The sequence below is a fragment of the Aptenodytes forsteri genome, unplaced genomic scaffold (assembly GCF_000699145.1).
Source record: "Aptenodytes forsteri isolate BGI_AS27 unplaced genomic scaffold, ASM69914v1 Scaffold231, whole genome shotgun sequence".
Classification (NCBI taxonomy): Eukaryota; Metazoa; Chordata; class Aves; order Sphenisciformes; family Spheniscidae; genus Aptenodytes; species Aptenodytes forsteri.
Window position 1 is genome coordinate 2,123,939 of NW_008796046.1, and position 16,690 is coordinate 2,140,628.

The 16,690-nt window shown below is 41.6% G+C and overlaps 1 protein-coding gene across 1 annotated transcript in view; it reads left to right on the forward strand.

Annotated features, from left to right (window-relative positions):
- Positions 1-56: 56 nt before the first annotated feature.
- The window catches only part of ACER3 (alkaline ceramidase 3), a 59,491-nt gene continuing 42,857 nt past the window's right edge, over positions 57-16,690 (forward strand). Inside the window, exon 1 of the mRNA XM_009286126.2 lies at positions 57-200. Coding sequence (XP_009284401.1) covers positions 98-200 — 103 coding nt within the window. The 5' untranslated portion in view covers positions 57-97. The remainder of the gene's footprint in view (positions 201-16,690) is intronic.

Sequence of the window (16,690 nt, forward strand, 5' to 3'; positions counted from 1 at the left end):
GGCCCCCGCCCGCCGCTGCCGCCGCGCTTCGGGCCCGGCACCGTTCTCCTTCCTCCCCTTTCGCCTTGCTCCGCTCTGGCCTGAAGCGGGTGCCGCGATGGCTCCGGCCGCCGACCGGGAGGGCTACTGGGGTCCGCCGACCTCCACCTTGGAGTGGTGCGAGGAGAACTACGCCGTCTCCTACTACATCGCCGAGTTCTGTGAGTGGCCGCCCCGGCCCCGGGGGCCGCGTCCCGCCGCCGCCTCAGTTACCGCCCCCTCCCCAGCCCTCCGTGCCCTCACCCCACTGACTAGGCCCCACGGCAGGGGAATCCTCCCTCCTCCATGGCCCCTCTTTCCTGAGGGGGACAAATGGCGGGTTAACGGGGCCCCTGCCCCTCAGCGAGCCCCAGTGGGTGGAAATGGGTGTTTTCTTGTCCCTTTCTTCCCCAAATCCTTGTCTTAAGGAGGGGGTGGTGTAGCCCCCTCTCTCCCCGTGCCCCAGCGTGTTGTTTGGCCCCCCCCCTCCCAAGTCTGTCCCTTTGGCCTGTGTCCGAAGTGATGGTAGGGCAGGAGGAGGGTGTCCAGGGGCTTGGGGAGGCATCAGGGGGGTGGCTGAGGTGGGGTGGCCGGGTCTCGGGGGGCTTGGCACTGGAGCAGGGGTGATTGTGTGGCACTACGTGGATGGCTGAAGTTTTCACTGAAATCCTGCTTGGGGTGCCACGCTGTAAAGCCGTGCTGGTCTGCAGCTGTCCTCCCCTTGAGAGGAGATGGGAGCATCTGCCCAGCCATGGACGGTCAAACCGTGTGAAACTGTTCGGGGAGAGCAGGGATGGAGAAGTTATCTTTGTACAGAAGAGACATCTTCATCCAGGAGAGACACCTTCGCCCCACTGGTCTTTGGTGGGTCTTGACCATCATCAGGTTGCTCTGTTGCAGGTGGTGGTCTTCTAGGATAGCTCGGAGCAACGGCAAGAGAGCAGGCTGTTGTTTTGACATCAAAACTCCGTTATTCAGAGGCAGTTGGGAATTTACATATATTCAAGAGCATTTTAGGGAAAGAAGAAGGTGCTTTGACTACAGGGTCATCCAGTAGTGTGCCATCCAGTACCTGCTACCAGTGCAGTAGTAGGTAAAGGATCAAGCCCTCTGTCACTGATGTTTTGCTGAAAAATTAAATATTTTTGTGTCGTGGGCAGTGACTTTAAAGGGTGTAGTAGTTGTAGTTATGTGCTGCCACCTAACAGACACCCTGTCCTACAAAAAGCTTTCACATGGATAAGGTAGGCGGCTCCTTTTGAAGTGTTAAGACCCTAGGAAAATAGTACTAAAATCAACAGGCTCACCTACCCTGAAGTGCTTGGAGTAGGCAATCTGAGGAGGCCTTTTGCATAGCTGGGGTGCTTTAGCAGCGCTTTGGAAGAGCTTGGCATGCAGGAGATGGAAGGTTCTGGGCGGCGATGCCAGGCTGTGACTCCTGGTTACAAACACTGACGTGGATGAAGGACCAAAATGAATAGTTGTGAAAGAGGTTTCAGAGTGTGGGAATGGGAAGGAGTACAGGATCTGAATAACAGTAGCATAGGCAGCATAGAAACTCGGGGGAAAAGGGAAGTTGGTGCGTAGATTTATGGCTGAGAATAGGCAGGCTGGCTGAAGAGGGAACAAAATTAAATACTCTTAAAACAGGACAGACGAAGTTTTTAAATAGAATGAGACTTTTGCAGAGTATGTATTTTTGTGTTTTCCTCGTGATAAAAGTAATTTGTGAGATAATCTTCGTAGGGAAGAGGAAGCTCTGCTGCTTCACCCATGTAAAAATAAATTTGACTAGCATGTAAATTTTTGAAATAATCCCCACATTGTTGGCCTTGTGAACTGACACTTTTCATCCGCTTCTAGATTATGCAGCAGAAGGAAGATGAGGATGAGATTAATGGTGGGAGGTGGAAAGGTGTGTGTTCTGAAGTAAAAGGTCTGGTCCCTCCTTACTGTTTTGGTGTTTGGGACCACAGTTTGTTGGTCTGTCAGTCACGCTGAAAAAAATATGTATAAGGGCTGTGCTGTAAATTAAAGCATTTAATGGTCCAAGTTTAAAAGGCAAAACAGTACATAAGCTCGCTTTATTTTAGGGTTAGCTTAACAGTAGATAATTTCAGTAGAGATGTCAAGATGGTTTAGATTTTCTTCAGCAATAATTCTGTACCTGCACTTTCAGGGTCAGAGGAAAAAAAACTGTTGGGTTTTTTTTTTTTGAGGATATGAACCCACTTCATTTAAATCTTAGCCAGCAAAAGTGGGTTGGCGACGTATCTTTCATAAACCAGCTAAGAGGTCTTTCCCAACTTTCTCTAAAATACTTAATGTGACGCTAATTACTTTGAAATATCAGAGAGATGTTACCCTGAAATGTAGTTGCTTTAGCAGAAGAGCTGAGAGTATATTCGGGGTCTGTGTGGCCCAGCGGTCTTATGTCAGTTGCTGTGCCTTTATGGCCTCCTTACTCTATCAAAAATTCAAATTCAGAGAGCAAACAACCCAGAAGGTACAAAAATATTTTTCTCATCTCTCTCAGAGTTCTCGCTGTGGTAATTTGTGATGTTGCGGATACTGTTTTTAAAACTCACATATAGCCTGTATTCTTTTAAGTGTTACCTTACAGAAGAGTGAAAATTGGTTTCTGATTTCTCACTGTTTCGGTACCACTCATTAAGCTGATGGTATATTTAAAAATTTTGCATTAAAAGTTTGTTATAAATAATTTATAAGAAACTGTTGGAGGCCCAAAGCTTGAAGGATACTGTCAGGTCCAAATCAAATATTATGTTTTCTTTAGGTTGCAGGCTGAAGAGCCTATCTGAAAGCTGGTTGTGCAAATTATGTCTTTGTGCCATTTAGCAATTTGTTTTTAATATGCTAATTTTAGTACAAATTGCTACATTGTGTTCCAGAAGCCTACATGCAGTTCTTTGCCATTCACTCCTCAAAGAACTAGTGTAAATTACGGCAGCTAATCAGTTCTATGTGTTCAGAGATGTGAAGGTGAGGTGAGGTGTTTTTGTAACACTTCATATTTGCATTCTCTTGATGTACCCCAAACACAATAACCTGTATTCAAAGATTCATTTTTTTAGTAATGAAAAATGCTTTCTCTTGCTTATCTGAGTCTGCACCTAGCCAGTTTTCCTCCCTTGTGGAGGTGGATGACTATCTGTTCTACGTCCTTCTGTAGAGTATTAAACCAATTGAAATGGAAAAACAGTTGAAAAGAATTATTTTGCCAGCTTAACTATGTTAAGCCCTAAAATGACTCTTATTTCCCTCACTGATCAAATCTATTGTATGGTGTACTAATTCCTTCTTCAGGGTTTCTGAGGAGTTTTGTGTGCTAGAGGGCAAGCAGTAGAGATGCTTTTTTTTTTTTTTAACTAATCTTTTCCAGCTCCCAATGCTTGTATGCTGAATTGCCCAACCTTTTGTACACCAACTTAAGCAAAATAATAATAATAAAGGAAAAAACCTAGCATCCTCCCACCCAAGCAAACAGAACAAGGTCAAATGTAAGTGCTGTTGTTTAACACTAAGTGCTTAAATGTTACAGTTTACTCCTTATTTTAGCAGGGTTGATGTTTCAGGCCAGTTTAGCCCATATAGTGTTTAGTTTTGGGGGTCTCTTGTGATGTGAATGTCTGTATGACAAGTGCCTTACCCTTCTTGCATTCACTGTTATTCCTGTAACAAGGGTTTGTCTTGTAGAATATAAGGAGTGGATATAACTAATCTTCATAGATTTCCTTTGTTGAAAACATGGAGAGTAGTATCAATTTTAAAACACACTTTAAATTCAAAGGAGCCTTGTGTGGTACCTGAGGGTTTATAATTCTCAGTCAGGAGAATCGTGGGGGTGAATTTGTTGTTGTTATCAACTCAGTGCTGTGTTTCACTTCGGATCAAACTTGAGTGATGTTTCCAGGTATGTGAAATATTGCCTTGAGCTATCATTGTCTATGAGTAATATGCATCATCTACAACATGACTGCTTTTGAGATAGTATATCCTTATGTTGGCGTTTACAGCAGCAAGCATCTGGAATATAGCTTCGGGCTTCTGAAGGAATTGGTGAAATCATTTCTTTCTTGGCTTCTGGTGCTGTCTTAGTACGTTCTGCTACCTTCATATATGAAAAATTTTGTTTTTTAATTATCAGAGTTAAATTCATTGCTTTTTGGTTTCATTAGAGATCTGGCAAACAAATATTTGTAACTGTACTTTCCTTAGCCTTATTTAGAAGAAAAAAATAATCTTGAGAATCTGCCCATGTTTCTAGCCACTTTTGCTGCTCTTCCTTAAATCTCTTATTTTTTTGCTCCAGACAAGGTAAGAGATTGAGATGACTGTTACCTGTGTTGTTAGATGTGAGACATCTCATTAACGCATAGACTGCCAGCCAAGCATTCTCTACATTGTGAACAGTGACACAAAAATACTGGTGGTTTTTTTTGAGCTTTGCTCAAAAAAGACAGCTGTCAAAGATGCACAGATCTCTGTTTTGCATGGGGATGATTACTTTGGAACTTAACAACTTGCAAAATTTACTTAAAGTTAGAATAATGTCATTAATACTGAATTTCGACTGCCATATATGCACTGTCACCTGTTCCTCTTGGGTGTCCTGCTGTATTTTGCCTCTTTTGCCAGCGGCTTTGGAAAGCAGCCAGAGACTATTGGGCTAAGTACTATCCATGTGAGTTAAAAAAAAAATAAAGCCAACTCTGTCTAGCTTCAAGAGCTCTGTCTGTTCTTTCAATAATAAAGTGGCAGGTGAAGGAAGAATCATCAGGATTAATTGGGTGTGATCAGCCCAACTGCCTGGTTGCGGCTGAATTATTTAAAGACATCATGACACAGATGAGTTCTAAAGTGCGATCTAAGAGAAGACGATGTCACAGCTTCACAGGCTTTAAGGCTGAAAGGGATTTGAGTGTGTAACTTTAATGACCTAATTGCAGGAAGCCACATCACAGGTTTCCTCTTCAAATTTATCAGGCTCCTTGAGGGAGCTCCCTCAACTTAGGGGGCAGTACGGATGAAAAGGTAAAGGGGACATTAAACAAATTGATGGTGGCTATAAAGTCAAGTGGAGTATACAGAGCAGTGCTCAGCTGTGGGATGCTTTTTAAGATGAACACTTCTAGCTTGCTTTTTGTGCTGCGGACAAAAAGTAGTTGAAAGAGAGGTTCCTTCCTTCAAAGAATAATATAGCAGAAGTAAACTCATAAGCCAGATGGATGGTTTCTGCTGTCATGCTTTCTTATTTCTTTAATGATTTTAAGTGGGTTTGAGTCAGTGGCAAATACCGTTGCATTAATTTATTTCCCTTCCCAGGTTGTAAATGTATATATTTCACTTAAGCCTGAAGATAATCTTGTGGCACTGTTTTGATGCATTTTGCCACAATTAATGATTTATATGTTTTTTTTAAATTCTTCCTTTTTTTTTTTCCCCCCTCTTTGCCACTTTCTAATCCGTGATGCAACTCTACTTTTCACCTCCTGGCAGCTTAATTTTCTGTTTTCCCAAGAGTTTTCACTGAAAGACAGGGTCAAAGGCTTTTGGAAAGTCTTTATTTGTCCAATCAACAGTTCTCATTTATCCATCACATTATGGATAGGCTTAAAACTTGATGGATGCTGTGGTAATGGACCACATGTGTGTTTATCTGCTAATGCTTGTGTAGTTATTAAATGACAATAAAATTCTTAAATATGGTTTAACAAAGCGTTTCATTACTCTATAATTCGTGCTTCGTATTCAGTACTTGTACAGCTGGCAATTGGACATCTGCCACTCCAAATGGTAACAGAGCAGTGGCATTTGTACAATTTAATTTTGCTTATGTGCAAACGAAGGCAGACAGGTTTATGAACTGCATGATGCGAATTTACAGAATATATATTTGTAGCTAGAAACAGGAAGACTGATGTAAAATAAATTATGGTAAAGGAACACTGCTGACTTTTAAATGCTTTTAAACGAGCCGTTAGTCACAAATAAAAATGACTGTTGTCATAATTGAAAGACAAAAATGTCTTTAGTCTGGGGTTTGTTGTGTCTTTGTGTGTGTGTGAAACTGCTATTTATGTAATGCATTTTCCATATTTGCTGGGGCCTTTCACAGATCAGAGGGGAAGATGTTTTTTTAAACAAAAGAAGGATTTACTAATTGCTGTAAAAATGTTCAGAGGAACTCTGGGAGTTGTCTCCAGTCTCAACAGCTCAGCAGTATACGGTCGTTTTATCTTGCAACACATGGAAGTGCTAACACACTGCGCTGTTTCTCTGGCTATCTCAAAAGCCTGAAGAGGATCATAGAAAGGTTCATGGATCATGAAAGGTTAAGAAAATGCGAAGAGTTCTTTTAATTCAAAATATGTATCAAAAAATGAAATTTAGGAACCCACTTCCAAGTGGTTATCAGGGAGAAGCTACCTACCTTTAATTGCTTTGAGTTTTCTAGGTGTGGGGCTCTTTACATCTGCCTCATTAATTACAGCCATTTTTCAGTCTGTTAGCAGAGAAGCTGAGCTGCTGCATGAATTAAAGGTGCTTGGTTATTCTGTGGTTGTGGAAGTACTACAAAGAAGGAAGGAAGGTGTCAGGAAGAGAGAAGTTGCTAGAGAATGTTACAACTCAAAAAAACCCACAGCAGCACTGCTTTAGTGTCGATCTTTTACCATTACTTGATCTGACTATCTCCATATAGGCAAGCTCTGGGTAGAGTCCCAGTGATTTCGCTGGGCACCGTTTAGATTTAAGGTTTCAGGCACAGACCCCTTCGTGCACTTGAAAATCCAGCTGTAAAATGCTTGGGGTTTTTGTGTTAGCTCAAAAACCTGAAGTTTCTGACCAGGATATTTTTTTCTGTCTGTTTTAAAAATTAATTTCCTTGAAGAAATATGCTGCCTATGCACTGTGATCAGTGACTGAAAAACGGACGTTTTCTAAGTGATCAGCGCAGTCAGCATGTGCTGGATCATTATCTCCTTTACAGTAAGGTCCATCGACCTCTGGCAGAGTATGTACTTCAGCGTGTCTGGAGTTTGGGAGGCAGAAGTAGCCCTCTCTGTCAATCCCAGTGGGGAGATGCACCCTTTGTGGCCCCCCCAGCCTTACGAGGTTCCTCTCCAATTCTTTGCCTTTCCAGCAACTGGTGACTCAACCTGCCCTCCATGTTGCAGAGCTTTCCTGAGGGAAATTCCAAACTTTATTTCAAAATTGAGATTAGTGTCCAGCAGCGTATCTGTTTCCCAGCTGTGTCCTGTGGCTTTATTTTATTTTATTTGGCATTGCATTGTTCCTTGGTTCCTTTGGACTTGTTTTCAGAATCCAGTGTCCTTGGAGTGACCCAGGAATGATGTGTGCAGGGTGTGTGTGTCTCAAAGGGTCTCTAGCTGGCTTTGTGAGCAAGAGGGCATTTTCCCTTGCAGCCTAGTCCAGGCAACGTTGCCCTGACTCTCCGCTTTAACCAGAGGAGCTGGAGGAGGGGACAAGGGTATCAGCTGGTTCAGCTGGACAAGGTTCAGGACATTGGTTTGAGACTTGACTTTTAGGTTTGAGGAGAAGGCAAAGCTCGGTATTCTTTAGGCAGAAAAGCAGACAAACAGAATTAGAAAAAGATGTCGTGTTGGGGGTGAGCTGAACATCTGCCTCTACGTAACAGCACAAGGTGAGTGAAGCCAGGACAGTGTACATAACTCATACTAGCTGTTTCTCTCCCTCAGTTTCTTCCTTCACATCTGCTTTTCCGAAACCAGGACATGAGTCATGGGTTTACGGCACAGGACACCAGAGTATGTTTTGTATGAATTCCAACTAGTAGGATTTCAAGGTATCAACTTTATGGTCATAAAACATGACTCTGGAAGCTGTCTGATTTATACAGTGCTTTAATGAGCTCATTATTTGCAGCGGAAGCTCAAGATGCTACTACCCCGTAGGCTGGATTTTTAGTAATTGCTAATTCCAGTTGGATAAGGATTTTCATTTGGACAAGATCCAGCATCTAGGAATCAGATGCAGTATTAGATCGAAGAGTAAGTCCTGTAGAGCTGTGTAGCATAGTTGAGCATTAAAAATAGTCTGGACACTGACAATCTTGGGACAGAGTATTTCTGTACTAGATCTGTCATTTGTTCATCAGGTTTTCTTCATCTTCCCTGGTCAACGCCATTTGTTTAGGCAGAGACCTGCTTCCCAACTGGAGAGCATGCTACTGTGATCCCTTGTAATGGGTCTTTTGACCTTACAATGAGGAAATCCAGGGATACCCAAAAAATTACTTAGGTGTCTTTGAGAAATAGGATCTGCAGATCTGGCTTCCCCTGAAATCAAACGGGTCACCTACAACAGGGAGCTAAAATGACCCAAAGAACTGATTTTATTGTCACAGACTGGAGTTCACATTTCTTCTAGGTAAAATGGGTGTATTTTTCCTCTACGAGTACTTAACAAGGTTTGCTGTGCAAGAAAGGATGTGTTTGTGTGATTCCCATTATAGACTTGATTGCTCTTGGAGGGAGTTTCCAGCGCTCTCCTCCTGCCAGAGACTGCCAGGTCTAGTGCTGGCCCCAGACTGCAGCAGGCAAGCCGCGGAGCCTGCTCTGTGGGTTATTACACTCCGGAGGAGAGCTGCGGGGTGTATTTCTACAGATATTCCCTGCATTCCTCCCACAGGCTACAGATTTTTTTTCAGATTTTAAATCTTGTAGACTTAAGAAAAAAAAAAAAACAAAAACCACATAAACTCAGAGTTGCTCCAGGTGATATTTTGCTCATGAATGAAAACTGATGCCTTTATCTTTTTTTTTTCTTTTTTCCTTTGGGTTTTTCTGTTTTTTCCAAGTCCTTTTCACCGTTGTGGAAATGACCCATATAAGCAGAGAGAACGAACTGTGTGCAACGCGCTGACCAGTGCATGAGTAAACAGCCTGGAAAATTGGAGAAGCAAAACATTTTTCTTCATTTTTTCAATTTAGTAACAGAAATTTAGAAAGAAGGTTGGCAATGCACTTTTGTTCATAGCGCCCTGTACCTGCAGATCTGGCTTCTGCAAATGGGTACGGTTCAATGCCATCTCCATAAAGCTGCAGCTACCAGCAGCAGTGTGGAAGTTCGTGGCTTTCTTTACAAGTAGCAGAGTGAAAACCAGATGAGCGCTGCCAGTTTGTGCCGCTTGTGCCTCTTTCGAGCTGGTGAGCGCAGTCTCTAGTAAGAATCAGCTCAATTGAGCTGTGTAGATGCCTTGGAAAGCAGCAAAGTGCACCGTGGTAGTGAAATCATGCAGCAGATGTTGTTTTCGTTCACTTAAACAAACTGCTATGGCTTTGTGATCTTGTGATATCACAGTTGCTTTTCACTCAGAGGTTGGGGGTTTGGTGGCTGTTAAAGCTTTCGAGGCCCAATTTTTATCTTCCTGCGAGGCCCCTCAGAATATAGTCTTCAGCACGATGTCTAACATCAGCACAGTACTCGAATGCTAAAACTCTTGTGTCCATCCCAATTTAATTTTTCTTCTTTTTTTTTCTTCCTTTCTCTGTTCTAGGCTGCAGAGAAATATTTTAAAGCTATTTCCTTTTCTTAAACGCATTCCCTGCCAAGCTCTTCAGTTCTTTTTCCTGCCTTTAAACTCTTCCATGCTGATTTCCACATGGCTTTTGTATTAATTTTTTTTTCTGCTTTTATTGTACTTTTTCTACATTTGTCTCAAACCTGTCCTCTGAAAGTTTTCCTCTGCCAGTCTTTGGGCCACCATTTGTGCTGGGAACTTGGTTGATTTTGTGTACGGTTTTCGACTGTTTCCTATCATTATTCAGTAAAACTGACTTCTGCCCGAATGCTTGCCATCCACCTTATGAACTGTTATTGTGTAGGTACTATATTAAGTTACATTTATAACAAAAAGACAGTGTTTAAAGCTCGAACCTTCAATGTGTTGTATATCTCTCCCTGTATTTGGTTTAGATTGTGACATACTTAAGATTTGGACTTTGATCTTACTATCTTTGTGGAGAAGCTTCATTTTCCCTCTAGATAAATAGCTTTTGCCAAGGTTTGTGGGCGGATAGGCAACTGCCAATTTTTTTCTTTTCATTTTTCAAGCAAGAACAAGAAAGTTGTCTTGAAGTGACAATTGGACAGTGACTAAAGAATAGAGTTGGAGTTAGAAGTTGCGGACTAGGAGCGACAACCTTCGAGTCTTGGGTTAGTGAATTAATTGGGTACTGTTGAAAGTTCTTGCCAGAGGTTGTCATATTAAGTGGAAAAGGTTATGAAGACTTTAGAGAAAAGAAGTGCCTACATAAAAGAGATAAAGTTTGGTATTTAGGAGTGAAAAAGAAGAGTCTGAGTCATGTCTGAGATCAGGTGCCTTTCTTTTATCACATGTTCCAGGTAGCCTTAGGATTTTTCATTTAAGGCAGTCCTGCAAAAAAAGATAATTAGTTACAGATGCGATTTTCTGTTAGTACTGATGATAAGAGAGGGAATGTCACCAATCAGTGTTTGAATGGTTGCTGTATATCTGAATCAGGCTGTGGTTGCCGACTTAGTTTCATTATCCCCGTGTGCTCTGGTTTTGCATTTGTCACATAGCGTCTCCCCTTTAATTTCCTACCATCCAAGTAGGGCAAAATGCAAAAGAATGGCATGAGTCATTAGTAGGAGAGACTTCAATTGTTCTGGACACCCAGGGGAAATCCACACTGATAGCAAGGAAGGGAGTAAAGCAGGAGGATTTGGATTTTGAAGAAAGGCTACTCAAGCTAAAGCGACAAACATCTGGAAAAGAACGCTGACCCACATTATTCTCTGCCATCCACCATCCAGTGAGGATATTGGGCTCCCCAAATGCTTAGCTCTCCCATCTCACTGCACAGTGCCTGCAAGAGCCCTACAGGGCTTCTGAAATGATACCCACAGCATATTGTGCCTCACGTTGGTATCTCTATTCGTGGTGAGAGCCGACAGATGCTGGGCTGGATGTATTCTGGTAGCTCAAAGCTGTCAGCTGCCGAAAGCTGTGCTTTTTGTTCTGGACAGACCCTTAGGTTTAGAGGAGTTGGTGCAGACACCGAACATGAAGCCAGGATGCTGACACCAGCATAGAAGAAGAAAGGTGAACTGGAAGGAGTTAAGTATGATGCAAATTAAATGGATGATTGCTATAACATCATATTGCTCACTGCTTAGTTTTAGCAGTGGCTGAAGAATAAGCTTCCCCATCTTGGTTGTTTCCTTCCAGTCTGACATCATCAGCCTGTCTTAAAATAACATTTAAAATACATTTTATTTTGTTTTCCAGTAAAGGCTATAATAGCAGCAAATTGCCCTTCAGCAACAAGCTTATTGCATGTAATATTCTAACTTTACATCATCTCAGCCTAATCTCTTTAGACTTTGATTGCATTTTCCATCTGTAAGCACTTGCTTTCGGTGAGCTTTCTAGATTGGTATTTCAAATGATCTGCCTATGTCAACTGTTTTTACTTTAAATTTCCTTGCAAAATCCTTCCAGGTGTACTTCAAAGTAATTGGTCTGCTTGCTATCATTTTAGGTGCATGTTTATCAGAGAAATGATGCTTTCTTTTCTGTGAGGCTTCCCATACTCTAGGAAAGCAACATTAAAATACGACAGGATGGCATATCAGCTAATTGTAATGCAAGTTTATTCCTTGTAGTGCAGTGAATTGTGGTTATCTTGGATTCGGAATAAAATGTTCTGTAAAGGAGCTGTGTACTATCATATTTGTCCAGGCTGCTTCTTGCAATCACAAAAAATGGCCAAGGGTAGATTCTAGCACTGTTGTTACATCCTTAAATACTGTCATTTTTTGTGTAATGGTCCCTTCAAAACCCAAAAGCGATTTATTAATGCTTCAGAATGCCCTGTACTTGTGACAGGCCTATGTGTGATAGACATTGTTAGAGCCACAGTAAGATAATTAGCAAAACTGGCTTCAAAAGTGAGGAACATGGCTTTTTGATTTAGCTGTTGTAGCTATCTTTATCCTGGCCTGTCACCTCAGAATATTTCCCTTGCAATTGCTTTCATAATTATCTGTTAAACTTCACAGTCGGTCCTCCACGTTTCGTAATCTGACCTATTAACCTTCTTCTGAGGAACAGCATCTCATGCAGACCTTGGTCTTCACTCATGAAAGGCTTCACGACAGATCCTTCTGAAAAAAAAATTGGTCATCCTTCTCAAAAAAAAAAAAATCAATCCAAGTTCTGGGGCTTCAGACACTTTTTATTCATTTGTGATAGTCTTTAAGAACTCCAGGAGGAGGAGGAGGACTCCATTATGCTAAGCATTACAAGAATTTGTAACAAAAATGTTATTTCTGGAAAGTATCCAGTTCTTACTCTGATGTACTTTCTACTTTGAAGCTTTATTTACGAGAGGTGTTGCGGTGAACTCATTAATTCTTATTGTGGCAGGTAAGGATGGTCTAGTGGCTGGAGGAACACTTTTTGGTGTTTGAAAGTCCTGGCTTTGGTTTTATGCAGGTTTTTTTGTGACTCAGGCACCCTCTTCTAGCCTGTCCTCCTCTTGCAAGGATATTGAGGATAAGTACACAGAAGGCTGGGGTTGCTCAGACACTGCAGTAATGGAGACTAAATAGGTAACCAATATGTTTTAGATTTGAGGGGGAAGAGCAAAAACTTCTTAGCCCAGCAATGAATGTTTCACCATCTCACTTTAAACCTGCGTTATGAACGCAAATGTTGGATTTCTGGGATTGCAAGGGTATCAGTTTCTTATGAAGAAACATGTGGAGCTTTAAAATTTGGATTTGTGTAGTATTAGCTTTTACTCATTTATTTTCAGTATAATATACATAAGAAGCAAGGTCAGCATTAGTACGGTCTCCTGTTAGGTTCCGATTTTCTAGTGTCTACTACATGGTAGCAAAGCACTTTGCAGAGAGGTGAGGGTAAAGAAAAGGATAGCTTAATTGTAACCTGGGGCAATTCAGAAGCAGTTTAATAATAAGTGCTTTTGTAAGACGTGCATACCAAAGAGAGGCTTGTGCATTAGAAAATACACCCACGCTTTACAGGTTTGAACTGAGCTTTCTTGTGTGCGCTTTGTTAGTCAGGAGTGTCGAGAGCTTTTTCTCCTAATTACCTTTTGACTGTTTTGAAGAACACAAATGTAACACGAAATACTGTAGTCAGAGTAAAAACATCTACAAAAATATTAGCTGAACTAGTATGAGGAATGCCAAAGGAATGAATTCTGCAGCTGGAATAGGAAGTGTGTAAGGCCATAAATCGGAACATATCACTTGACACAGCATGTTGGAACCACTCATAAATGAGCACTGGGAATAAAAATCAAATTGTGGTGTTAATAATTAATGGTTTTTTTCTAAAATTACCTCATTACCTCTCCCCAATCCAGTAAATCGCTGAAATGGTTTACCCCTCCAGAAGGATATCAGCGTACCTTTACATACCCTGGAGAAATGGAGGCCCAGCAAGGGAGAAGCAGCCTAGAAGATCTAGAAGCACTGCCCTGCACGCTGACTTTAAACACTAAAACCGCCCAGTTGGCCACCAGCTCTGCAGCAGCAATGCTGCCTTTAGTTTTTTTGGCCTCGTCCCAGCACTTTGGCTTACTGGAAGCAACGCTCTGTGGCAGCTGGGGCTGAGACGCGTGCGACTGGAACGCAGTGTGCTCACGTTAGTGGTATGCATCTGTGTTGGTGCTAACATTGAGGAGGAGGCTGCGTTCCTGCCTCGTTTGCTTCCTTTCTTTGCCCATGGTGGATTGTTTTCTTCGTGTATCTTGCAGCGTGTTGTCCACTCTTGTTTGAAACTGTTCCAGGATTCATGGCTTCTTTTGGGAGATGCTGCTGCTGCCAGATAAACTTCATTTCTACCTAAACTTCCCTTTTCCTTGTTTCAGTCTGTTAGTGCTGATCAGAATGCTCTTCTTTAGTAGTACAAATAATTTTATTTTTTTTCAGTCCTTCCCCGTGTAAATCTGTTGGCTTTCACGTTGCTTTCTTGTAGCTGCTGCCTGGCCGACATTTAGGTAGCTGTTTGTTTTTTGGGGTTTTTTTAAAGATCTTTCTTTTCCTTTGTAGTACTCCTGGTTGCTGTATCTGACCCCTCCCTCTCATTTGTCCCTTACAGTTTTTCTCGTAATAGTATGCCATCATCTGTACAGAGCTAGATTAATGCAGCATTCCTTTGTAATGTACTCACTTTATCACATTTTTCTGTGGTGTTTTATCTACCTGTTAATTTTATGATTCCTATGATCTATATGGACTTACTCTTTAGATTTCTGATTTTATTTTAAATACCTAGGGAGATCTAATAGTCCCTCTAATAACCCATTAGTTTGAAGTGTTATTTATCCGTACCCATTTTTATAGTTCTTCAGGAAGCTTTCATACATAGCTTATACAGTTCAGTAATTGCTTCACTATTTGTTTCCTTCATATTTTTCCCATTTTGTTATTAGAAATGTGGTGGCTAAAACAAGTTGCAGCTGAATTGCTGAAGTTGCAACTTCAGTTAATGTCCAGGTAAAGCAAATCAAGGCTTGCTTAGTATTTGGAAAGGAGAGTTATAGGAGCTAAGAAAGGGATCTTGTCGCTTAAAAATAAACACTCTAAACACCCTCCACTCCCGTTTTTCCTTTTTTTTTTTTTTTTTTTTAATTAAGTCGGCGTTGGTCCTGTGCTCCAGCCTGGAGTAACGCTGTGTTGTGGTTCACTGAGTAACAGGAAGTTTATATTGATCCTTCATGCACATTAGCAAGTAGGGAGTTTAGTAATTACATATTGGCAAAATTCCCGTTGGGATGACTTTGTTTTCTCCCCTTGAGGTCCTTCTGAAATATCAAATGGTGACAGGAGTTTTCATTTCCTGGCACTCTGAGGTGCAGTTATTGTAGACTTTGAAGTGGAAGATATTAAAAATGGCTGGTGGAAGTGAAAATCTAATTGCTATACTGCCCTCCTGCTGATAAGCCGTAAGCGAAAACAGCACAAGATTGAAGTCAGTGGCCAAAACAGCCGATTCCGTGTAGTTGGATCTTCTGAACAATCATGAAATGCCTGTATTTTGAAACATCGGTGATAGAAACCTCCTTTGGGCTCTGGCTTAGTTATTGTTGACTGATAATATATAGCATATACTGTATGGAAACTTGTTGGATTTTATTCAAATTAATTCCACTGTTGACACTTACAATGCTGCGATAGGTGAGCTATGAAGTACTTGTATCTTAGCAAGGGCTCCCGTATTAGGTTTGAATGAGTTTCTTGTAAGGAAATACTCTAGATTCCTCCTCAGTTTTTAAGCTGTTAGGCTACCTACTCCTCCAGTTCAAATCTAATTTCCAAACACCTTTTTGTCTTTTGTTGTTTCACCTTACCTGGTGCTGCTGGGCACAGGACTGCCCTTTTTACGCCTTTCTTTTGCTGTTATGCTCTGTGTGTGTTCATCTACAAGCACCTGAAAGGAGGTTGTAGCGAGGTGGGGTCGGTCTCTTCTCCCAAGTAACAAGCGATAGGACGAGAGGAAATGGCCTCAAGTTGTGCCAGGGGAGGTTTAGATTGGACGTGAGGAAAAATGTCTTTACTGAAAGAGTGGTTAAACATTGGAACAGGCTGCCCAGGGAAGTGGTTGAGTCCCCATCCCTGGAGGTATTTAAAAGACGAGTAGATGAGGCGCTTAGGGACATGGTTTAGTGGGCATGGTAGTGTTGGGTTGATGGTTGGACTCGATGATCTTGGAGGTCTTTTCCAACCTCAGTGATTCTATGATTCTGTGATCGTTGGTTTCCTATCCCTAGAGATCCTTCCAAGAGAAAAATCTGTCCTTAAAAGAGAGGGTACCTAATGGTAGATGGTTATGCTCTCAAATGTGCCTGAATTGCGTTGCTTCGCAATTTCTTTAAATTTGGTAAACCCAAATAATAATGAGCTAATAATGAGCTGTAGTTTGCACCAGAGCTGCTTGAGATGATTCCAGAAACAAAAGCCATGAGATAGAATTCCTTACATCTGAAAGCACCTAGAAGGATGATTCAAGTTCCGCATGATGCCATCTGACAGGCTTTGTTTTTTAGAATTATTTTTATTTTCTCCATGCAATGATGGAAAAAGAAAAAGCTACGTGATCCAGGAAGTGCACCAAAATTGACTGTGCAGAGCACCACGATAGCCAGACAATGCAATGGATGTTTTCAAAATCATGTTTGCTTGCTTGCTTTACTTAAAGGGACACTTTGACTTTATTGCAACTTCGGTATCTATTTTAGAAAATAGCAACCACTTTCCTTTCTCCTGTTTCACAGTGAGGTGCAGTTGTCCTTAAGGGGAGGCTGAAAGCCTGTAATGAATGTCGTGTTTGTTAGTCCTGATTGTAAATGAGCTTTTTATGTAGAGTCAACTTTTTAAACTGCAAAAGTTTTCTTCTTTGCCCTCTGAGGGTAACATCTATTTCTACTGGTTTTGAGTCTTGTAGAAACCATAGCGGAGTGAAAAGTCTTCATCTGTTTGACAGAGAGAGAAAGAGCATTTTAACATTTGAAAAGATCCTTGCAGTTGGTAAATTGTGGTGGGTTGACCCAGGCTGGACATTGGGTGCCCACCAAAGCCGCTCTATCACTCCCCTCCTCAGCTGGAC